Source organism: Achroia grisella, unplaced genomic scaffold (genome assembly GCF_030625045.1).
Source record: "Achroia grisella isolate CSIRO2021 unplaced genomic scaffold, CSIRO_AGI_Agris_v1 utg109, whole genome shotgun sequence".
Lineage (NCBI taxonomy): Eukaryota > Metazoa > Arthropoda > Insecta > Lepidoptera > Pyralidae > Achroia > Achroia grisella.
Genome location: NW_026712573.1, coordinates 6,890,891 through 6,918,133, shown reverse-complemented (window position 1 = coordinate 6,918,133; position 27,243 = coordinate 6,890,891). Strand labels below are relative to the sequence as shown.

The 27,243-nt window shown below is 32.3% G+C and overlaps 1 protein-coding gene across 1 annotated transcript in view; it reads right to left on the bottom strand.

Moving 5' to 3' along the window:
• LOC131845191 (tetratricopeptide repeat protein 28) overlaps positions 1–27,243 on the bottom strand; it is a 78,793-nt gene that overhangs the window by 40,311 nt on the left and 11,239 nt on the right. The window contains exons 3-5 of the mRNA XM_059194233.1: positions 6,353–6,522; positions 5,615–5,718; positions 4,757–4,959 (exon numbers count right to left, since the gene is read on the bottom strand). Of these exons, the coding sequence (XP_059050216.1) occupies positions 4,757–4,959; positions 5,615–5,718; positions 6,353–6,522 (477 nt within the window). The remainder of the gene's footprint in view (positions 1–4,756; positions 4,960–5,614; positions 5,719–6,352; positions 6,523–27,243) is intronic.

Sequence of the window (27,243 nt, the reverse complement as noted above, 5' to 3'; positions counted from 1 at the left end):
TTTGGAAGAAACTTAAAAATAATGCCAAAAATATTAGATGAATATATTTTTAATACGAATATTGTTTTATTTTTGTTCATCAACTTTATCCCTCACTAACAATACTAGTAGTAGTACATAACCTGGTTTATACCGCTAAAGATATTGAAAGATATACGAGTAATTCAGAATGTTATCAAGTTCAAAATAAGCACACATTACTTGCTTAGATAACAGAGTAATATTACTCGTAATAAAAACATTTATAACACCCATATGTATACTACGTATGTATAGTAAGTACTTACGCTGCGGCGCCGTAAGACTCGTCCAACTCATCTACTCATCTACGCGCGGTAACCGCGCCGACCGACGAATAGGAGCGCGCCTCTCGTGTTTCCAGAAAGTTCGCGACTAACGGACGATATAGTAGTAAGGCAATGAGTGTCCCAGTGACATCATTATAATATTTTCTCGTTAAATTTTATTGTAATATACACAATATCGCACTAAATAACGTGTTACCCCGTTACACATTTCTAATAATGAAAAACCTAAACCGACCCTGTTCACTTAATCTTACAAGATCTGACTTTAAAAATTATGATATCCTCATATAGCCTTTCATTTCCCCTTTCAATACTTTTTCGCATTAAAAAGTAGCCTTTCTCAGGGTCTACATTATCTGTCTACCAAATTTCAATTAAATCAGTTTAGTAGTTTTGGCGTGAAAGCGAGACAAACAGACAGACTGAGTTACTTTAGCATTTATAATATTTGTAAGAATATCGCTATTAAAAATAGGGGTTGGTGAAAGTTTAGGCGTGTATGTATTTTCAATGTAACATTATAAATAAATAAAAAATTGTCCATAATACAAAAAAATATTTTTTCGGGGTAGGCCACCCCTATGACTTAGGGGTATAAAAAATAGATAACAACCCTACCTCAGACCTGGCAAGTATACATATCAAATTTCATCAAAATGTGGGAGAAATATGGCAACTAACACTGTGATACAAAATTTATATATAAGATATAGTGGAATTCTCATTAGGTAAAAGAGGGGTACATCGTAGAATACATGAGGTATATACCAGTAAATTAATTGTAGCTAAAATCAGTCTCATACATATAACGATTGAAATAAAAAATCGTATAGCCCGATTTTGATACGTACGAGTATAAACGTATCAAAATCAGGCTATACGTATAGCGCAGACGCGTTACAACATATCAAAAAAATAGGCATGGAATGTAAAATAAACCATAACATAATAGGTATATACATTGGCACATAAGCCATATCTGCAGAGTGTCGGCTAACGATATTATACCTACACATTTACATTGAATCTTGAATCGTCCCTAATGAGGTACACGATACAGTTACCTACATATCTATTATATACATATCTTTGCTAAACAGATGTCATGTAGACTAAATTGACTGCCATCTATTTTCATGCTTTGTTACTAAGCACCCACTAGTAATCCGAACTGCTTCAGATCTAGCGACATCTAGCGGCTACGGTGGCGAAATAAAATAGCCCGAAGAATAGCCCGAGTTAGGAAGGAACCATTTTCTTGTACGGGATGGGGTATCTGTATGTAATATTATGTTATCTGTGGTTATACCCTTTCCAACCATGTATAAATAATAATCAACGTTATCCCATGATGGGATTTCGGTGTAAGGTGTTACGTTACTGTCTAACAACCGGTATACATCTTACAGAACACCCTGCTTTGGAAAGACATTGTAAAATAATATACTTTCTGTTCAATTCAATTCAATTTTTTAATTGTAAAAGCAGTGTACAAGTAATATTATTATTTTTTATAGTCTGTGTATAGAAGGTTGAATTATTTTTTTTATTCTTATTTTTACTTTCTCTATCCACCCAAAGGTAGAAATCGTTTAGAGATAAGACCAGCCTTTTGTATCTGTTTATGTATATTTACTATTTAATTTCTTTTGTTTTGTATTTGGTGCAATAAAGACTATAAATAAATAAAAAATAATAGTATTATAATATTTCATATACCTATACCTCAACAAAAAAAAAATATTTAGACGATTAGCGACTTCACGATATTTTGCAGCGGACGTGCTATATTAAAATGTATATACTGTTCTAGTCCATGCGATTTTATTTCTACTATGTTGTTAACAACATTGTCTCATACATGCAAAGTGCACAGTGAAAAGCAAATTATAATAATTGGCACTTTGTACTGCGCAGACAGTTGTAGGAGCACGATAAAGTTGGTACCTCCGCTACGAAATTAATGAGTACCTACATATCCATGTATTTACATATTCACACATTAGTACGCTGTAGCATGCAACTCAGTTTCTGTATCTGTACAATGTTACTTATCCAATTTATGGGATAATAGCTGTTACCCCTACTTTGGGTGCTTTTTGAGATAAACGATAACCTATGACCACGTCCCCGTGATCCTCACTCCCGTTGTATTGCGATACGGTAACAAACACACACATTACCATTTCTTATGTTGGTATGGACACAGATAACATAATGTATGGATATAATTTAAGTCGGAGGTCAATGTTTAGGTTACATTTAATGTCATTTGATTCCAAAATAATATCAAGCTAATGTATAAAAATGCGATTTTGAGTATCATGCGCCAATGTAAAAAGCGGGTCGAATTTATAAGAACCCATTACTTTAGTCATAATGATCGTTGCTGTAAACCGCCGACCAAACGATTTCAACTTATCTTTGTATGAAGCAATAACATTTTAGATGTCCGAAGAACACCCACATTGCATTATACTTTTTTAAATTATATTATGTTTGATTTTTAAAGCGAGATAATTTTAGTCTATATATTATAACAACAATTAAACTATAGTTTAAAGTGTATCTTGTCTGTTACTTTTAATTCAGCGATGATCAGAGAATTCCACATAAAAAGTTAATATAAATAATAGGTAATAACAACTCTAACAAGAGAACTGAAATTTATTGAATATCAAACTTTCTAAAATTTAGAGCTTTACACATTGAAGCTATTTACTTTGACATTAATTGAGCCATAAATAATATTAATATACATATAATACATAATATTAAGATGTATTGTAAATAGAAATCATCTGTAGAAGTAAGCTAAGAACCACTCTGATGCTGCCGGTTACTTTGTTATATAATATTTAGAGACAGTATATTTATAGTATCATTTTAACTACAAAAATATAAATCATGTAAACAAATTGCATCCTTGATGTTGCGCTAAACTACGACGCCATTTCGACCATTCACGTCCCCTCTGCCTATCAACTGTCTCGGAGATTGTATGTAAATTCAAGGAGCCCGTATTTATGGCTTTCTGATCACTCCACCCCATTGTGTGCTCGGTTAAATACGCCGAAAAATGCTCAGATCTCTCCAGACTGCCCAGGAATGTATGCAAATCCGCGTTCAGTGTATGGGGTGCTTAATGTCGCCAGCTTGCAACCGACGCTTGTTCTTTTTGCACTGCGACGATTTTACATAATGCTTTCCCGTCTATTCGTTTGAGAGGTCTTACAGACTGACAGGATGAAAGGCGGTAGTCTTAGACAGTTCTACGTCTATATAACGAAGTTGTTGACGAAACGCCTCTGTATATCAAATACTGTTACACGAACTTTAGCATTAATATCTTAAAAATGTTACGTAGCGTAATTTTTGGATTGCAAGACGTATCTTTTTATATAGAAAACTTAAGTTACTTTAACATATGCGGGAGAATAATCAATTTATCTATGATCGTCTATAGACGTTATAATGTATACCTTAAGCACAGATAATATAATATTACATACGTTAAGTAATTGAATATAAAAAATATTTTTCGAAAAATAATGTAGTATATTTGACGTGTTACGTTACCCGATACGATTTATTGTTCGAATAAAATATATATTCGTAAATAATTATATAGCAAAAAAAAAGAAACGACTACAGTACAAGTACCGTTATAAATTTACTTATTAACAAATCAATCTTTACAATCAATTAATATCGTATCGTATTGTATATCTCGGACTTTTTTAAAGATGCCGGGAATAAAGTTTTTCCTTTCTTGTCGCAGAATATTTAAAAGGCAATGTGAGTGACAATCGACAACAGCGAGCCGAGTTTCCGGGGATACTTAATGGCTGGTATTATTTTCGGCCGGTATATCGTCTGGGTATCAGATGCCGTTTCAACGGGATGCCCGGTGCTGGGTCGACAGAATAAATAAGTTTGAATTCGATGCATCGACAGTCTCCCGATTCACACAATATTTTATTCGAATTTAGTGCCTATTTATGCTGCCTTTTTGGTAAAATAACGATGGACTGCTTGAAATAATCGATCCTTGTACAAAATGACTCGCTCTGGCAGAAATTATTGGTAACAATACTACACTCAGGTTTGTATTTACTATATTTAGCTAGATTTATTCTTTACGTTAAATACGTTGGATATACACTACATTTACTAAAGTAAACTCTGTCAAAGTCATCTTAGTGGGCCAGTATTAGCTATTTCTCCTACTAAGTAGTTTATTACGTAATTTGTGCATTGAGTTTCTGTTTTTATGGGTGACATATGGCAGAAATATCCTCCATAGTCCTCACAAATGGCAACGCATAAGAGGTATCAAGATCTTGACCATGTAATGTCGGCAACTGTTTGCGTCATTGACTGTCAGGTTCTTTCCCATTTATTAATATAAAAATATATGTACATGATTTGAACAATGCTTCACTTACTGATATAAGTACAAATGGCGACTGATCCAATTTCATAGCTTCAAGTTGTCTGAAGGTAGGTTCGAGGGTCGTTCGAAGTGGCGACTTAAGTGAGGCCTCAACGAGTGCTGCGAGTAGCTGTCTTGAAGATGGTTCCACTCCCAGTCCAGAGCTGAATGCCGCCAGCGCTTCGCCGTGTCGCCCAAGACATTGAAGAGCAACACCTGTATAAAAAATCTAGGTAGTAATGTACATACATATAGGATTAGAGACTTAAACAGTGTCCATTTTAAGAGTAGGGGAGATTTTTTAATGAAAGAAAATGGAGTGCGCCCCTGTGCGTTAATGGTTTACGCTAGTGGAGTGCCAGTGAAGAATGATAAGATGAATATGAGGTCAAGTCTATAAGGGCATCGTGACAAATTTACCAGGAATTTATCATTATGTTTTCCAGGGGGAACTGCGTGGAGGTCCATCTGGATGTCAAAATGGATCATTGCTAGCAATAGAGACATCAGTCCACATTAGTAGAAGGGATTGTTATTAATGACCATCTGCGATGCAACAGTGTGGTATCTGTGTATTTAGAAGATTCTACCAAGAAGACTAAAGTTTAATAGTTGTATGCATATCTGTGTTACCAAGCTGTTTGCTTTCGAAGTTGTTTCAGTGCAAACGGTGAGAAAATACTGTAAAATTGCAGAGTACGGTGGCATAATACCGTAATATTTTATAATGGTAAAGCATCTGTGATACGAGTATCACATGATCTCTGTGATGCAGTTGGCGATGAATGTTACTTGTGGGAGCCGCCAGCATAATTGCCAATCTTGTTATTTAAAATTTCTTGTAACAATAAAGAAATACGGTCAAGTTTACCTTGCCTGTAATAGGCCTTTGGCCAATTAGGACACAGCTCTTTCGCACGTGTTGCATCCTGTAACGCGGCTGCGAACTGTCCCTGTTTTAGCCTCGCTGCTGATCTATGAGATACATTAAAATTAGTATTTGGGATACAAGAACACAAAAAACGTGATTTTATACATATATATCTATATCGCTATCGCTTTTTCCCAGATGGGGTAGTCAAAGGCATTTCAAATGTCTTTGTTGTTATGAAAGCAACACTATAATATCATTTTAAGTGATTTTCTTCAGATTATGTTTATGCATACATCGATCGTTATTATACTTTTATCATTATTTTATTCACATTTATGCATGTATACATTTCGCAGGGTACATTTGAAATTAATGTTTATATATTTTATTAATTAAAGTATTTCTCATTTATTTCTAGAGTATATTATAGCATTCCTTTATAAAATAATACACACATTATCTGGCATTAAAAACTTTAAAGTATTTAATAGTCATTTTAAGCCACTAATACCTATACGTACAAGTCAGTTTTCTATTTGCATTAATTTAACCATATAGTTCATTTCATAGTAACAAATATTGCAAGAAACCAAAATTACTGTTTACTCATATGTATCTAATATATAAAAAAAATTAAATAACTCTTTGAAAATTTACTTAGGAGACAGATGTGCAGGTAATCAACTAGAATTTCTTAGAAAATTGATACCACAACATTATTTGTGTAACACCTACCTATTGCTGTATAGTATATGGTTGGCGGGATCTAATGTGAGTGCATCTGTGTAGAGAGCGACAGCAGTCACGAAGTCTCCGGACTGACATGCAGCGTTGGACGCCCTCACTTTCTCAACAAAGAGGGCCCGGGAGGCTGCTCCCAAAGATGCCGAGCCGGTCGGCTCCACCTGTTAACAAGTAATTACGTAAGTAGATGTTTGCATATGGTGTTATTATGTACAGTTTGTCAGTCAGTAATTATCATTGTCATAGTTAGTTAGTAGTCGACCACAACAATAGTTTTGTGACTAATAGTATTGAGTGCGTACGACTGATATTAATATTTGTACCAAAACAATAACTAAATAAATAATAATATTGATCTCAGGACAATTCACAGCGCAATAGCGCATAGACCCAAGTTAAGCTAGCTAAAGTTTATGTTATGGGTACTAGGTAACTAGTTAACGATAAAAATACATAGATATATTTTTGTTGTGCCTGATAAATAAGCTACATTACTGTAAAGTTTCATGAAAACCGTACAGTAGTTTGTGCATAGTTTCATGTGCATAGTGTGCAAACATCCATTTATATTCACAAACTTTCACGTATATGATGTTAATAAGATGTGATTATAAGAATGCAATATTCTGATATTACTAAAAATAAGGTCAATAACCACGCAGATAGTATAGCGTACCGGTAGCGTACCGTACAAAGAGTTATGAATTGTAATATGATAGTTCTTTGTTAATATAATAAACTTAAAAAATATTTTCGTTTTTAACTTTCTTAAATTAACAAAAAACCATCAGATAACAAATCATAATTCTTCGAAAATGTTTATAAGCTATTAGCATCTATTGCACGCATATTTACGAATGTTTGTTTCCTTTACAACTGCGTCAAGAAATCGACGAGCGGTCTCGATAAAAAAAGACAAATGACAACAACCAGCTACTGAATTCTTAAACCCTTTCCTTAAATATGGCTAAGCACATATTATTCATAAATAGGTGTGGTTCTGGTTGCTGATATCTGTCCGAGTTTTTGTAATTTGTAAAAAGTACAAATATAGATATATAAAATATAGTAAAAAATACAGAAAATAATGCAGTAGTAAAAGTAGTAATTGCATCTTTCTCAGGACTTTTGTTGATAATCAATATTACTACTATATTCAGTATGGCGATGGAACACAGTGCATGCTGGTCCTAATCCACCAGCTCAAGACATCCGTCTGAAACACGGTTTTTTAAGCCTATTGCTTTGCTGCGGAAATAGATATGTCAGACGTAACCATTTAGACGACATTGTCATCATGTTCCCAATTAGTATAATCTAAACATTTTTGTTAGAATTTTAAATACGTATACGTGTTGTCTGAAGTAGTATAAAACGGAGTCAACTCTATTATGTTTGTTACCGAACATTATCTAGAAAAAGATAGATAGTTTTTGTGTGTACATGAGGATAAATAAATAATTAATAGTAGTTATAATAATGAGCTCTACTACATATAATAACCGTTTATAATGTTATGAGTGTCTTAGTAAGGAGGACTTTTTAAAACTTTACTACAATTATCTAGATGCCATACGTTTTCCAAAGTCTAATAGGATTACAGCGTGAGTCATTCATACGGACCCCTAAAAGTAATGCATTCTAAATTTGAAACGAGCTCGGCGTGAGTCTCGTCCACACCGCCGCGCCACCACCTGCGTTTATCTAGCCGAGCGCATCGGAAGCGAGAGTATTTTTTTCTCACGGACCGCATTCTCTGACCTAACCATGAAACAATCAGCCATTCAACTTTCCACCGTACGTGATATACATTGTTGCGTATCCATCGTATCATAATTCTGTATAATTCCTCGAACGCGTAGTGTAACATACGAAAAGCATAAATCAAAATTTTCGTTATACAGATCTTTGTTCTAAATAAAGGTGGGTGTTGAATGCGCCCTTTTACCTATGCCTCGGTACATGCTTTGTTTCTTTGTTGACGGCTTTTAACACAAATATGAATATTAAACTAGGTGCCCTTCTGAAAGGGCCATTGTGTTTTTACGATGTTTCATTTTAAAACAGACAATCATTTTAAAACAGACAATTTATGTAGCGTCTATTCCAGCTAGCATGGACATATACGCAACTCAAACCTAAACCTTTTTTAGAATGATTGATAAATAAAAATATTTTTTTATAGAATAAAAGTTTGTTTATTTATTTTTGGTTTGTTTATTTATTTATTTTAAAGTCAATTGAGACATCAAAAATATACAATTCAATTACATTGATGTTACACTATATCTTCATCGAGTACACAGATTTTCCTGATCATCATTATTATTATGAATAAAGTGGAGTTCACGAAAACTGAAACCTTTTGTTGTATATAATAATTATAACGTAACTAACTATTCAGAAAAATTGCAAAACGAATCTTTATCAAAATCTACTTACTTGCTTCAGTTTTAATCGTAATTTTTAAACCATATAAGCATTATTTCAATTAATTATTCATGTGTATCTACACTTACATACGGCTATGTAAATTAATAGTGTCTTGTTCGCGCGAATACTTAACAAATACTCAAAGACATGTTAATAAAGCAAAGATGGGCCGAGTTTTAAGGCGCAATATAAATTCTTCAGTTATATGAGATAATAAAAACTCAACTTGGATGATTGCTCATTCTCTTGCGGAGTTAACATCGTTTAATTTTCGTATGCCAATAAGTACAATAAAGCACCGGGATCGTGAATCTTTATTAGGCGTTTCTTTGACGACCCGGTTTTTAGCTGCCCACAGATGAAGTATGTAATCAGCTCGTCCGGTAGTAAGTAAATCCCCTTTGTTCATTGTTACTAAAATATAGGAGAACATAGCGAGTGTACGATGTGACTGATACCAACATATTTTTAATGTATGATAAAGGAATGGTAGCCTGTGCTAAATATGGTATACGTTGACGGATCATCCGTGGATATCCAGGGGGATTACTACTACTACTTCAACTTTTAGTACATACTCGTATGGCTGCTCTCTCATACCTAAGTCAGACAAACATGTTATGTGTCAAGAATTCATTAGATACTAATGTCAAGCATAAAATGGCCGTCAGAAACAAAACGGTACCATCCATCATCTCCCATGCGATACGGTGGCTGCTTATAAATTTGCATGTAAGCTGACCAACTCTGACAATGATTTTTTCGGGATTTAATGAAAAATATAAACGGAGTTCCAGAAAAACCTTTTTTAATATATGTGTTAACACTATTTTATATCCTATTTAGCACTATTACTATATATTACTTTTCTCTAGTTAGGTTTAACTTCATACCAACTTGTGATCCGTGTTCTAATGTGACCACAGCTTACAAGTGGTGGGACTTGAATAAAAAAAATGTTATGTGCTAAAAATCTGAATAATTACTCCATCACGACACAACGGGTAGTGGTTAAAATCGGGACCTCCTAATAAATTTGAGACAGTTGGCAACCCCATCTCCATCTGAACCTTTCATCGACATTATTAGTTCTGCATTTCGGCACCGGATCGGTTCTGTTCTCGTAATGATTCCCGATTGTCTCAGCCATCTTGAAAAATGATGGACGTAATCGCTCTTCATGCGCTTTATTAAAATTTCGTTTAAAGAGGCGCCTGATCACCATCCGTCGGACATATTGGGTAATTATTTTTTCTTTAAACGGCCTTTCATTTATCTTGAAATGTTACTTATTAAACAGAAAAGGCCTGGACCGCCCCATAAATTTGTGAACTTCGTACCTATATACACCCGAATTTCATTATCGGGGAGGTGCGTTGTAGTATAAATACTGTATACATTATCTGTCAATTAATCGCTTTTGCGATGCATCGCTATTTATATAGACAAGTAATAATTAAGGTACTAAATACTGGATTACAAATTCTTTATATGGTTTCCGGTAAAAATGTTACATGTCCAAACCTAAAACAAACGGGTAAATGTCGTAACCCCTATGTGTATAGTGTATTGGAATTCAGGACACGTAGATAGACACCCATGTTTTATTTTACGACATTGTACCTGGTTTATGCGCAGTCACAAAGCAGTCCGGGTCTGACTTCGTAAAGTTCATTTATTGAAACATTTGACAACATGAACAAAACACAAATAAAGAGCTTTTCCAGTATATTTTTAGTAATTTTGTTTTAACATTTTGCTACCGAATTCTAATCTGCAAAATAGATAAATGATTTAAATTTTAAACAGTAATCTATTATATTAATAAATTCATGTATAAACATATTATGTCATACCGTATAATACACAAACAATAAATATATTCGAGTACAATGAAAATGGGTACATACCTACTATGTTAATTTGGTTGTTATTCTTTTCTTACTGCTTGGCATAGATATGTTTTTTTTTCTTATTTACACATTTATTCTGTACTAAATGTAGATTATACAAATATTTTGATATTTTGCTAAGAATAATATACTTAAGTATTAGACATGTGAATGAAATTTATAGTTTAATTTTTTTTGTAGATATACAAATAAGAGAAATATAGGTAGATAGATAGATAATAGTTTTTATTCATATCTTAGTACGCACATATAGGCTTAATTATAACATCACAAGTAAAATATAACAATTCGATAAGGATAAACCTGCATACTGGTACATAGCTCAGTGTGGAATCACTCAAGGAGCAAACTGATTTCAGCCATGTCCTCGAGGGTGATTAATGTACTTTTATTTTTTTTATAAACTAAAATGTACTGAACGAAATAATGTGTAATAAATAAATAATAAAGGAACTTTGAAAGTAGGAAATATAGTTAGAGTACCAGAAGTTTATAAATATCCAGATACTATATTTTAGTTTGAGATATATGAATACTATAAATAAGAATATAATAAATGTGTAAGAATAATAATAATTATTGCCATGAAAGAAGTGAAAAATGTATAAATGTATTAAGGGAAAGGAAAACAATTAGAATGTCACCAGAACAACTTGGTTCTTGTTTACTGTAATAGGTCTGTTTTTATATGTTTTTAAATGAATATTGAGATGTAACATTTCTAATGGGTACAGGAATATTGTTCCAACATTTAGTTGGTAACGAAAGCTGCCAGTAAAACCTACAGTTTTGTGACGCTGAAGCGACAAAGGTGGATGAATAGATCTAAATTGGTAGCGCTCATCAAACGTAGAAAAGTTCAGCTTCAATTCAGTACCTACAGTATAGATATTCCGGTAGTTGATCAGAGATTATTTATTAAATTACATTATGACTGGGCTGGGATCTGTATTACATTAAAAAATATTCGGATAAGTGGAGCTGAGAATAAAATTATAGTTAGTATCTAAATAAAAAAATCCAAATTGCGAAAATGAAACTCATGAATTTTACATAAACTAAGGTGTTGTGGTATCGATAATACCGGTTACCCGTATTTTTGTATAATAGTTATTCTAGGATTTTATAAAAAAAATCCGCTCTTCATTAAATCCCAAACCTGCTCAGGTACGGATTGATGGGTTAAAGAAAAAAAGCGTTGTCTTTTTCTATTCTTTGCCGCCCGCTGTATTATTGTGTGCAGCTTTGGATAATTACGAGATTTTTACCTGCAGAGAATAAAACAATTAACGTGTGTGGGTGCCGAGACAAATCACACAATAATTTGGACCGGATTTCGGTAATTTTTGATGGTTTAGTCAACGTTGTTTTTACATACGTGCACGAATTTTATGGGAATCAATCTTGGACGTGCGTTCCGCTCGTAAACGATTTGTTTTGGATTGTGTATTAATGATGGCGTGCTTGATTGTTTTCATTATTTGTTTTGCTTCAATCTGTTTTCCGTAGGAAATTATAATAAAATTTATCTTTATGGTAACTCTTTCTGCTTCGGGGGACATTTCATTATGCATCAAAAAATCTTCGCATGCAACTTGGACTTCCGCGCATCTGTTCTTTGCCCCGAAGGCGTGGGTCCTATCACGACTCCCATACTTATTTGTGTAATCCTGCCGACATGGGAAGACTCGTTTTGCTTGGGCCGGTTTGGAGTTGCTTGTGTATTCTGTTTCAATGGGTTATTATTACGAAATCGCACACGAAAGCGGTGAATACTTGGCATTCCTCAATAAATAACATTTCGTGAGTGACCCTTCACCCTTTTCGTGGTCAAATTAAGCTGGATTTTATTTTCAATTGACTGCCAAAAAGAAGTTTTCAATACGGTATTTTATGTGTATGTCATTATCATTGAAAGGCTCAGTGTGGTTTAATAGTCGTTTTTGTAGAAAATGGGGTTTTATACTGTTTTCGCAGGGCGTCCTAAATTATGTGTAATTGATGAAGCTCAAAATACGTTTCTTTTCCTACATATATGTATAAAATATGTTGTTGCAATATTATTATAACACATTCTTCGACCGTTTTGTATTGAAAATTTTATTCGATTTTTGTTTTCGAACTTGTTCAATAATAATATAAAAATATATATCTAAATTACATAAGAAGAATAAGACATAAAAAGTTTGTGTGAAATAAGTGTATTACGTAGATCATGAATCATTCTAAAAGAATCTATAGAAGGCATCTAAACTACACAGAATAGCGTATTCGAATAATTTTCCGAAGAAAATTACTTTTATAAAGGTTTTTGTTCCGGCACGCGTACACAGCGAGTGGAATGCACTCGTGACGATCGATTTCGCGCGCAATCATCGGCCGCCATATTGTTTTGTTGTCAAAATAATATTTTTTAATAATTTCCTTGTGAAGTGGCAAGTCAAGTGTAGTGTAGTGTCTACCACGACGACACCAGTTCTCAATATATCTGAGTATCGCTTGATATAATAAAATAATAGATAATTAGAGCATCATTGCGTTATCTTTAAATTCAGGCAGGCAGGATCACGCCCTAATTTCAATTTACAGACATCCAAGACGAAGAACGTTTTTTTTTTTCGAACTAGACTTTGTAACAAGGCGTCTGCATGAATACCGTACAGCTAGTAGCATGCTTTGTAAGACGATGTGTCGGTGGAAGGGTGAGATAAGGAAGTGAAAATACAGGATACGTGTGTTCGTAGTTCGTACGTAGTTCTGCGAAATGACAATGCTCTGTCTCTTTTTCGTGTATATGTATAGGCAACGGTTACTACATGCCATCAAATAGGGCAGTCAGCGCTATTCCAGTAACATAAAAATCGTGACTTCGAATCTGGAGGACATCAAACGTAACTTGACAATCTTGGTAGTCTACTGGTTCTGCACTCCGCCTTACTTCTGATGATCGCGGGTTCGATTTCTCGCATGACAATATTTTTATACGTGAATATGATTGTTTGTATTGGACTGAGTGTTTTCTACCTATATTATGTATGTATTCACAAATAAATATTTTTGAGTATTTTATAAGTTATCTAGTAGTCTAGTGGCTACAAGCACTGCTCGGCAAGCAAGCAAGCTGCTGCTTGTGGCCTAGATGGCGCTGTGTGAATTTAAGTTAGGCGTAACGATAAAATTTTTTGTTAACACTTCTTGCATTCTTCACTTCTTCTATTACATATTACATGACGTAATGTACAAAACTGAACGGATTTTGATAATGGCAGTGAAATTACAGGCGTAATACCTTATTCCTCCCGAATGGCATATCTAATTCATTTTTCAATTGATATAGTTTATTCCCGAGTCATCTTTGTATTGATAGTGTGATACTCCGTACCAATATTATAAATTAAAAACGCGTGTCTGTCTGTTTATCACTTTTTCGCATATAAAAGGCTGAACGCAATTCGTTCAGCCTTTTCAGTGAAGAAATTTTGAGTAGGAAGGAACCATTATTTCTTTTTAAATAATTTAATGCATTTCTTTACTGTTAAAACATATATCTAAGTAGTAGAGAAGGCATACCTTTGGCAGCATCCTATAGACGTCTTTTTTAGAAGTAGCATCTTAGCTATCTACATGTTAACAAAGATTAACGTTCATTATACACAGTCGTAAACTAGAAATCCAATGTAACGCCACATCATTTGCATTAGTTTCCTAATTTATTCAAACATATTAATGAGTATTTTCTCAGTAATCTTGTGTATAAAAGTAAACTACTTAACTGAGAAACACTATACTGAAAGTACGTGGTCAAAATATGTGAAAACAACACAGACGTTTTTATGCTGATGACAGTATAATTATAATTTTCAATACAATTAATAAAATGAATAATTTGAAAATAGAATTTTAAATGGTCTGTAATTTAGATTTAATTAAACAATAAATTTTTAACAGTCAATAGTTGAGAGTAAAATTGGTCTGTGCTTGTTTGTTTTAATATCATTATATAAAAATTATAATATTTTATATTACAGATATATGCAAGTACAAGCATTGTTTGGCAATACTTGATAATATAACGTCAAAAAAAGTAAGATTCTGTTTCATTAAAAAAATACATTAATTCAGACAAAGTATTATGATGATAGGATAAGAATTTTAATAGGGCTTACTAAGTTTAAGTATAGGACTACTTTTTAGAGTTTCAATTTACAATCATGTAGGATTACCAGTAAAGAATACAGTCAGATTAATAATAGTCTTTCTGTTGCTCATTAATTTTTCGAATAAATTCGATCGCACAGACAACAGTCGGGGCTCTCCTTTTATCCTATACATTTAATTATGATCATATTCAGGGTGTTATTACGCAAAACATTACTGTGGATTAAGTACTTTTTTATTTTGTGCCTGAGAACCGTTGTGGGCGGGGATGACATCTTATATTTTATAGCTGGCCAGCGATGCCTTGCCTCGGTTGGGTGGAAAAGATCACAGTACAAAGCGAAAGTAATTAATACGATCCTTAGTTTGCAGCAGGTACAGTCGCCAGAAATAATTTATATGTAAATAGTTAATAAAACTTTATACCTTTCTATGTAACTGGAATGGTAAACAAGCTGAAGTCCTATCTAATTAAACATGTATATACATAAATAACTATGGACATCACGTGATTAGGGCTAATGGTATGCCTCCATACCATGTAGTTTCACTCCTAAAAACAAAAGATAGCTTAGAAAGAAAAAAAATTGACATTGAAATTGAGAGAGAATTCAGACGAATTTATACAAAGAATCTTTCTCTCCCTCAATAAAATGACTAATCCCCAGCAGTTATTATATTTCAACTTATTCTTGGTTCTTATCTTATTTCACACAGTCTACCCATCTTTTCTTAAGTCGTCGCCTCCCTGTATATAATTATGCCGTTTTCTGATCCGGGTCCGCTGTAATCGACTCAAGTAGAAGTTCCATTTAACAACCGTGATGCACAGATTATCCGATATTTCGTACACAGTGCCGTCTTAGGGATATTTAAGAAGTATTTGTCTGTCTTGGTTGATCAACCTATTAAATGTCTTGTAGAATAGAATAAATGTAATATTAGTTAAAAAGCCCTAACATAAAAATAATAGCCCTACACTTAACTCATTTCAGCGTTGTTTACATTATTTAAACGGGACATTAACATGATAGTATTACTGTGTATGTATTTAATAATAAGCAATAAAAAAATAGTTTTTTTTATTCAGGCACATGTTCTACAATTGTATATTGTACCTATGTGTAAGATTTTGTGTGAATACAAAATACTATATAATATGTAATACTAATAAATATAGAATTAAAAGAGAGACAAAATAAATTTATGCAGTTAGACCAAATAATATTAGCGTAATTAAATAATAATATCATCAAGAATTGTTGGGTTAACTTACAAAAACATGACATTTGAACTTGCTATATTATTTGAATATTTCGCTGCTTGCCTGATTTATAATGCCATTTACAATTTACATAACATATCCGGTCACTTTATATCCAAAGTTAGTGTTGTCTGTTGCTTTATGTGTTGTCATAAAATTAATGAAAATTGTTATTTTTATTGTAACCACGACTCTTGTTGGTATACATACCTACTATAACCAAACACTATTAATATTAAACTTTATTTTAACAATCTTTTTTAGTATTTGAATACTTTTTATTGCTGTACTATGTTCATAAACTCACTAAAGATAATTTGTCTCTGGCCGTTCTGTTATATGGTTTAATGTTACGTTTTTTAAAACTTTACGACCGTGGTAATAATTATAGTGAAATGATTTAAATCACCCGAGCTTGTAATAAAATATTATATTCATATTAATAATGTTTATGATTGGTGTAAAAATGAATATACTTTTAACCAATTAAATATTTTCTTTAAATAAATTTAAAATGCTGGCACTAGTGACAGTGTAATAAATACTGCGGTATTTGTCACATGATTCGTGTTAATCTAAAATAGGATCTATCTGTGTACCAATTTTCATTAGAATCTGTCTAGTAGCTTTTGTGTGAGTAACAACATCCATCCATCCATTCTCACAAAATTCCATGTTTGTAATATTAGTAGGACTAGTGGGTTAAAAATATTAAGCTTACTTAACAATTTTACTTAAGGATTTTAATAATAATTCTGCATCATCGTAATAATGATGCCCTGAGTGCGTTCCGGTGCTCGCTCTGAAGGGTGGGCAGGGTACTCTTAATTAGTTATTAGACGTGCAAGAATGTGGCGAGGTGCACCGGCCGGCTGCGATGTTATCCTGATATTAGTTGGCGAAATTATATCAGGCTTCGAATCCCACCAAGTGATACGTCTATGTGCCCATCACCTTACTTAATTTAACACCTTTCAATAAATAATTCACCCTTTAATAGAATATAATATTGCCAGCAGTTTGTTTACAATCCTTATATTGTATTTGAAATTCTGTACGATTGTTGACTTTCCCTAAAATGTATGTAATGTGTTCGTTAACACAATGTAATTTTTATTTTTAATCACAATATTATTTTTATTCCGAAATATATGACGTAAAATCATTTAAGTTTTAAGCTTTTGCTGTGTAGGAATTTATTTTTTGCTATATGCTATATCGATATTTTGTATTGTATTGACACTATTTTACTGTTCCAAACCTAATAAGACTACTTTACTCTAACTATTAGTGATTTTTTTGGTAATATAGGTTTAACAAAGAAGTTTTAATTTTATATAATTCTGATTTATAAACCCCGTAGACCACAGGATTGAATGAACGTCGGATCTAATTTTGTATTGTTATTTGTCCCTCATTATTGCAACGAATAATGAGGTATAAAAATCTCGTTTCTATCCGGAAAGGACAAGACTCGAACCCGTTGCTGTGTTGGTACAAAGCGGCATTGTGACCGCACTCACCGTTCGTCGTCGACCGCATCGTTTGGTTTCTGTTATTAAAGGCTCCGGCGGCGGCTCAATGATCTTTAATGGTTTGGAAATAATTTCTATACCGTTCAAGTTATACTTGCAAGAATAACTTGAACTTAAAACTATAGCGTTATGATTGATAATATATACTTAAGTATAATATAACAAATAGGATGATGATGATGACGTGATGATGAAAGATGTAAAGGCTAATTTTAAAATTATTTTTGTGTGGCTTAAGGTGGCTCCTGTCACGTTGTATATAAATTTAATAAAAATGTTTTTATTGATTGATTGAAATGTAAACAATGTTAATTGTTGCGTTTACTATAGTCTCGATAGTTGACAATGCCTCTGATTGCCCCCATCCGGGAAAAGTAGTGACAGTAGATTTGTTTGTGTTTACTTAGATATATCATATGATCTTAACAAACAGATATAATAATACACAAACGCAAATTTTAAAACTGTTTTTATTATTAAGTTTGGTTTTAATTATACAAATATATTACAGAAACTTCGATTAGAATTATGAATTTTCAAGTAAAATCTCAAAAAGTTATTAATAGATTTTAAAAATTCTTCCACCTACAAAAGGCTTTATACCTTTATGTTTATTATTTTACACTTTATTTGCTTCTTTACCTTTATTAATAGGAATTTTTTATGTTTTTAATTATAGTCATAATATTAAATTTTAAATAAAATTTAGAAATTTTAAATAAAATTTAGAAATTTTAAATAAAATTTAGAAATTTTAAATAAAATTTAGAAATTTTAAATAAAATTTAGAAATTTTAATTTTAATTTAATATATTTTTCTATAATTATAGCTTTTTTAGTGAAAATACCTATATATTTTGTTCATTTATGATTGCCAAAAGCTATAATTAATTGTTATTATTAGCACGGACAACTTTTATTTTATAACAAATATTTAGATGCTTACTATAATTTTAATATTACATGTGACATGAACAATTACAGACCATTTGCATTTATTTAAATTATTTCATAAGTAAATAGTCATTTGGGAATTTTAAAAATATTGGTACTAATGGAGCGCTTTACAGGGTTTGTAGGGTTGAGCCATTGTAACTTTACGTTACCGTGTTTAGTGTGATGTATTTTTTTTCTGCTGGAAATTCAAATGTTTTTATTCAGTCCGGTTTGAGCTACTGATTTGTCAATAGAAAGTGTTACATTAATTAAAGAGATAAAACAAAGTACTTTTTGGATGTCATTATAAAATATTATAACTTAATTTTATTATATTAAAATACATATGTAAATAATTATAGCAATTAAATGGAAAGTGTTAATGTTACATTTGATTTATTAATGTATGTGTGTTCCCAATACCATTTAAAGTGGTATGCTTATCAAAACGCGAAATTTAAGACGGCCAATTAATATTTTTCCCAATCTAATATGTTAATGAGTGATGGGCGGATGGAAAGCAGTTATATCTCTTAAACTGGATAGTAAATAGTGATGAAATACATTATATAGCTTCATATTATACGGATGATGGGTATGGAATGCCGACATTAATTTGTCTGATAGCTTAAAGAAATGTTTTATGACAACAGATTACTATATTTTCTTAACACAGGAATTAATTTTACATAGTTATACGGCTATAACGTTTCTTTTGACGTAAATATTTGCTTAATTTTTAAATTTTAATGGAGTGGTTTTAGGCAAATAGTCATATTTTTCTAAAGTTTGTGCGAGAATTATAATAGATACATGATAATGTTAACAGTGGCGTACGACTAACGATATTGTTTCCTATGTAGAAGTAAACTATTTTTCTGAAGTTTAAATTTGTTATAATAGTAATTAAAAAATAAATATGTCTTACTTGAAACAAAATTTATGAATGAATTATACATACATTTGATAACATATTAATAATTTTTCATTATATTGTTCATTATATAATAATTTCAGGAAAATAATACTGGTACATATTGTTTTATTCAGATCGTCGAAGCCTTGAACATACTACTTTTGTATTAATGTACATAATTAATTAATTACATTACAAGGCTTCGACGGCGACGGGACACCAAAAATAGTAATTTGACATTTTGTACTTTCTGCTAAATATCCAATGAAAGCAAACTTGCGACAAAAAACCAACCAATAAAATAACCTAAGAGACAGCTGTTCTCATGTCCCCTCCCACATTGGGTTCAAAAAAGTACTTAGCAAAATGTAGGCATTTGGCAAGTTTTGTATTCTCCAGGACGTTGATAAATGATAATGCACATCCTGGACAACAGTAGAGATGGTATGTGTATAATTAATTTAAATAAAAATTGTTTCATCCCCGTTCTAATGTTGAAGTGTGTATAAATATTTTTAAATAGGAAGAAATTGGTAGAATTCTAGTCTATTCTCTCCTTTTCTGTTAGAAGATACATTCTATTTTTAAAATATATCTTCTTAGCAAATATTTAATGGCTTTCGTGATTAATCACATAGGAATGGCAAGTTGCCAGCTTTAGTTATGAGTTGTAACAAGTGAATTATTCCTTAGTAACTAGCTATTGTGCATATGACGCGAGCCTTCGTCTTGTGAAGTATTGTCTGTTGCGTATACACGCTCGTTTGTTATGTGAACTTCACGACCCCTGTACGTTGATTATTGATATTTATGTTTGCTAAATATCATTAATAGACAGTGCATGTTATTAAATACGGGCTGTTCCCGCGACATCATTTGCACAAATTTTCATTTCCTATTTCTCACCCTATTAATAATAAAATATAATGATATTTTGATAATATATAGACTATGTTTGTCCTCGAATAAAACTATACTATATATACATATAATACATATATAATTTCCGTTTTCGCCGTTTAGTTTTGAAGAGATAACAAGACATACGGACAAACACTTTAAAAATAATGAATTGGTTTACAATTATTGCAATGATAATATTATGAATATATTATTAAATGATATAATATTGTGAATAATGAATACCAAAAATGTTCGTATTTTTTTTTATATAAAAATTAATTATAGTAATATAATATATTTACTTATTATATATAAAATATACTTATTTTTATTACTTTAAAATATTACCTGCGCAGGTATTCCATTTCGTTCATAATTCTAGAAATTAAACGTTATGTATGAGTAGGAACCATTCCTATCGTACAATAATTTTTCTACATAGAATTCTAATTACCTAATTAAAGTATAATAATTTTAATTTATTAAAAGATAACAAAATTAAATAGTAATAATTATAGATAATGAGTTATTTTATAGTGATACATTCCTAATTTCATTTAATATATTGTTTTAATATTTTCTAAGTTATTAACACGAACATTTATAAAAATATCGTTCATTAGAATAAATTGAAAAAAATAAATTTGTCATTCCATTTAACCAGTATTAACGCAGATAATCAAACGCTGTTATATCTAATTACAATATTATTTACTTAGTATTCGTACAGTTGAAAAATATTTTACAAACCCTGAACTTTGGGGTTAACAAGAAAATAGCTAATAAATCTATTAAAACGCAACAAAGATGAGAAGTCCGTGAAGAGTATAAGAAAACCGTTAAAAGCACTCATAAAAGTCGCACGGTGTGCGTTATAAGCCCCCGTGGAGTGATCTTAACTATGTGTGATTACGGAGCTGGAGGAATGCGGTGAGGCGCCTCTAGAACTCGATGACACGCTAAAACACAAGCAAGCAGTAGCTTAAAGATTATGTATATCAGCATTATCATGGCCTTGCCTTTATTTGGCGACCGTTCAGTATGTCCTCTTATTCCACTGATCCTGATCAGCCGTCATTTTGTACTGCCATATTATAATATATGTCATATTAACCTTATTTTTTATATTTAAACCATATTATATATTATATGTATAACGAAGGTCAAAGTTACCTACGTACCGAAAACCGGTCGAAGAGCCTACTCGCAGCCAAAGTCTCTCACAGACCTATAAGCCTAACCTCTTTCATAATAAAAACCATGGAAAAGGTTCTGGACCAATACATTAGAGCTACAATCCTCGAAAATGCTCCCCTGCACAGGAATCAACATGCCTACCGCAAGGGACATTCCACAGAGACCGGCTTGCTCGAACTCACCGATAAGGTCGAGAAGGCCTTTGAGGATAAACAAATAGCTTTATGTGCATTTCTCGACATTGAGGGTGCGTTTGATAACACGCCCATAGAGATCATATCACAGGGACTCATCCGCAAGAAAGTGGAAACCACCACTCAATGGATTAAAGCATTGCTCTCAAATCGAACCATTAAAACTACTCTTCATAACAGTACATGAGAAATCCGACCTACCAAAGGATGCCCTCAAGGAGGCGTTTTATCGCCACTGCAGTGACCACTAACGGTAGACCACCTCTCAGATGTTATGACCAAAAACCAATTTGAGGTACAAGGTTACGCAGATTATATACGCGATATAGTAGTCATGGTCAGAGGGTTCTGTGCAACAATCATATCAGACCGAATCCAAAGAGCACTAAACATCATAGTTAAATGGTGTAAAGAAAATGAATAAATAATATAATACACCGACTCACTCAGAGCAGGACCTAGTTTGGTTTACAGACGGTTTCAAAATAGGAGATGATGTAGGATGTGGAATATGCGGTGTAAAACCCAAAATCTGCAACTATATAGACTTAGGAAAATACGCCTCAATCTTTCAGGCAGAAACTTACGCCTTAATTAGATGTCTGGAAGTAATCCTAAGCCTTAACTACATCATATACATTTATTCGGATAGTCAAGCTGCTCTATTAGCATTTCACTCAATCCGATCTAAACTTATTAGAAACTGTATCTTGCTACTAAATGAAGTAGGAAGCAGAAGTAATATTATACTGAGATGGGTCCCCGGGCTCTCAAATATAGGCAATGAAAATGCCGACCATCTGGCAAAGTTAGGGACAAAAACCACCCAATTGGGCCCCGAACCCTTCTGTGTTGTGCCTCGTTGCCTAAAACAGGGACATCTCAAATTAATAACTAAATGAGAAGCACTGAATCACTGGCAAGGTATGCCAGGATTGACACATTCAAAAATCCTAATATCGGGCTACATGAACAAATACACCAATAAACTACTGCTATTGAGTAAAAACAACATATGCATGATGACTAGGGCCCTCACAGGACACTGCAAATTAAACAAGCATATGGCTTATCTAGGCCTATGCACGACAAAGATCTGCAGATTTTCCCAAACTGAAGAGAAAACGCCACTACACATCCTATGTGGTTGTAGCCTACTCATGCATAAACGTAATATCTCCTTTGGAAAGTTTACACTTTTTCCCGAGGAGATAAAAACCATCCCTCCTAAGAATATCCTTTAATTCTTGTTCCTGACGGGTCTAGACAGCGAACTTTGAAGGGCACAATAGATTTATGTAGGTCGCAGTGCTACAGGTACAGGTATCGGACATATAGGTATTGGATAGGTATAGGACAATAACCCAAACAACCCAATAAAAAAATATTTATTTTTTTCTATTTAACTTGGGGAAAATTTCCCGACAATAGAGACCCGCCCGCCCCGGGAGAATTAGGCGGGAACTGCCGGACTCTTATCGGCTAAAAACTCTAAGATATTCCTTCTCTTAACCTTTTGTTAGAGATACGAGAATGCGCAAGCAATTTTCCGCAACCCTAACAACAAATCATATTAATCCTAGACAATTCACACAACGTCATCTAGTTCCAACGTAAGAACGTTCCAGAGCTTGTACTAGACAACAGATAGAAAAACTTAAATATCTTTTTTGTATATATACATAATATTATTTTTAATAAATATTTGTTATTGATTTACTCTTAAAGTTGTTTTCACTTTGTTACTCGGTCCGATGTAACTTGTATATTTGGGATTTTATTTGCAACCACATTTATTACTGCGCCGTGTCATTTCACAGTACGTAATAAAGGCGAAAACTATCGCTGTTGAATGTGTAGTAAATCTATTACATAGATATATATGAATATATTTAAGCACTTTATACCGTTGAAGTTTAATTAAATATAAAATTTATTGGAAGTGTCGCGGTCTATTAACATTAGGTAAGTATAATAGCGGAAATCCCTTTTCTTTAAATGTATGCCCGACATACTTTTAGGCGTTTTCTTTTCATTGGATACAAATTTGGAATAATTTGCAAACCTAACGAATTTGAAAGCTGAAGTGGCAGTGGGCTGGCCATATCTGTCGTAGAATTGCTAGAGTAGACGTCTTCTAGAGTGGAGCGACGATATACGTAGGGTTTCGGATAACAACTGGTAGAGAAGGACTGAATACCATCCCCAGTGGCATGCCATGGAGAGACCTGTGTGCAGCAGTGGATAGATGATGATGGTGGTAGTAGCGATAATTACCATTTACATAACTAATATTGAAAGTAAAAAATATATATAAACCTTCAACTAGCACTATGATATTAAATCGTATTCACATCTCGTTGCAAATTAAAATTAATTGTAAAGAGATTAAGGTCGATGTTAATACGGCAATAATTCGTTTTTACAACAGTAATTTGCATGGTATAAAACGGCCGACGACTTACAGCTACGATGAAAATTTACTATTGTTAATAGAATTTATATTTAGTCAGCAGTCGGTGTAATAATCATTGTTTATTATTATTACCTCCCTATCAACATGTTGAGTATATATAGGTAGGAAATGCCATTTGCAAGGCCTTGCCACCTTTACTCTATATAATATTTATTATATAGAGTAATAGGTGGCAATTTCTATTTCATCTATTTTCTATTTCGAATTATTATTATATTTTTTTTTGTATTCTCATATGTTATCTTATTGTGAATAGTGATATATAACACAAGTAAAAGAAAGTTATATAATAGGCCTCAGTAGCCTTACGGTTGTGGACACTACTTTACTATCCATCGTGGTCAAATGGGTTATGTATCAATACACATTTGTATTTATGTTCTTTGGATAGGTCTAGGTGTTTCCTATGTGTAATGTATATATATGTATTTACAAAAAAGTATATATATTTATAATTGTTGTTTGTAATAGTCACAAACAATGAATGTCACATAATGATGAATATTCACAAAGCCATTTAATCTTAAGCTAAGGATTAAGGACAGCTTCCTGACTATTTATCTGAAATATAATAATATCATTATAAAAAACCTTAAAGTTTGTAATCAGTAACAAAGCTCAGATTAGCTACTAATAAAAAAAAATTATGGATTTGCAAGAATGTATTGCGTTTTGGTTTTTGGAGTAACTATAAATTTTAATATATCTGGATATTAATATGATTTATATGAAAAACATTTTTAATTAATGTCTTAATTCAGAGATACTAATTGACATACATTTTAAAGTAAATAAAGTTAAATTCTTTAAGTATTTAAATATATCTGGTTCGGTATTCTTTTTGACAATTAAGTAATTTCAAAGTTTATGTATCCGTTCTACTGTTTAATAATAACATTATTTTAGGACGCTTGTTATGAAGATTAAGTAGCGTATATAACATTATTAATTGTTAATCGTTGCGTATATTCGCGTTTAGTATTAGCATTGTATTTTGTCCAAAAGTAACATGTGCATTATGACATACTATAAAACAAAGTCGCTGTCGCTGTCTGTCCGTCCCTAAGTATGCTTAAATCTTTAAAACTACGCAACAGATGTTGAAGCGGTTTTTTTAATAGATAGAGTGATTCAAGAGTTTATATGTATAATACATGTACACCGGGGTGAAGCCGAGACGAGTAGCTAGTCTATAATAAAATTAATTAAATAATTAGTATGTTTTTTTTCAGAATTATTTATGCCATTAATATTTTCAGATCACTTGAATTTTAGGTAGAATTCTCTACCATAATTGCGTCCATGTGAAGCCGGAGGTACTGGCTAGTGGTTTGTAAACTTGTAATTACAAGCGGTGTAAGTCATTGAACAATAAAACGTATCAACTTGCAATAGACTGGATTATGAGGCCGGCAGTAAAACTCCCGCGTCGTCGCGTCATCTATTAGTTTGTTGTATTTATCAAGCGGACTACCACATAAATTATAATAACGGTTTTCCACATTCTAATTAACTCGAGAATATTTACAATGAATAAGTCAACGTAATAAATATTTTCATGGTAGAGTAAAACATTTCTTACCAGTTCATTACTATGAAATAATTCTGAATGAATACTGCTCTATAGACTACAGTAAAAGTAAATATCCTATTACAGAAGTGTATTAGAAATAAATAAAAAACCCTAAATAACTCAAGGGTTGCACCAATTTAGTATGATATCCTAAATATAACTTATTAATTATTAAAAGAATACTTTCATTATCTGTGGATGACGGCCCATAATTTTTAGTCTAGGACATGTGCGTAAATAACCGAGTATCATTCCAGCCTAACTTTTAAATATTCAACAAAAAGGAAATACGATTTTTGTATCTTATGCTTTTATTTATTTATTAATAACGTAATTAAGTTATATATATATATATATATATATTTAATACTAAAATTATTAAAATTACAATGAATTAAAAATTACTACAACAATAACAAAATACAGTGGTCAGAACCTTATATATAAAATTCTCGTGTCACAGTTTTCGTTCCCATACTCCTCCGAAACGGCTTGACCGGTTCTCATGAAATTTTGTGAGCGTATTGAGTAGGTCTGAGAATCAGCCAACATCTATTTTTCATCCCCCTAAATGTTAGGGGTAGTCCATCCCTAAATATTTTTTTTATTTTAAGGCAAAACAACGTTTGCCGGGATAGCTAGTATCTTAATATAATTGTGCTATGAGAGTAGTTATTTCCTCATATGATTATACAGAGAGGTTTTGTCCATGGATTGGTAAGCGCCCTCACTTTTCCTTGAGATAAGTACGAGTAAATGTTAAAATGCAGTGGTACCGGTATCCGCCCCCTCAATCCGTCACATTTACACCTAACAGCGTTTGAATTACATTCATTTGTATCGAGCCTTATGTGTAACTCACCAAGTCATTGTCTGTGGTCCAAATGTAAATGTCCAAACTTGTGTAACATATAAGCAATAGACACGAATGGATAAATCTTCTTAATAACTTTAAGGATATAATTTTAACTGTTGTTTAAGAATTTAATTTATACTCAGTACTACTAATTTCTCAAATTAAATTAAATCAAATAATTTATTTGCAGAATACAGTGCTTATAGGTATTGTCTTGATTAATTATTCTTATTAAACAACTGTTACAAAACAAACTTAATTTATGTCTATTCACAAATATTCATAGGGTAAGGTAGATGAACAATAATATAATTTAAAAATAAAAACCACAGTATAATTTTAATTATTTTAGATTTATAGTAATATCATAACACAGATTTATTCATAATTTTATTATTACCTGACTTAATAAAATTATTAATTCATTGTGCGGTGATATGTGACTAACGTTCAATGCACAGTGAACGCTACTAATATTATGTTTCAACTACGAGAATCGTTCCTAACCTAATCAAATCTTGTACCAAA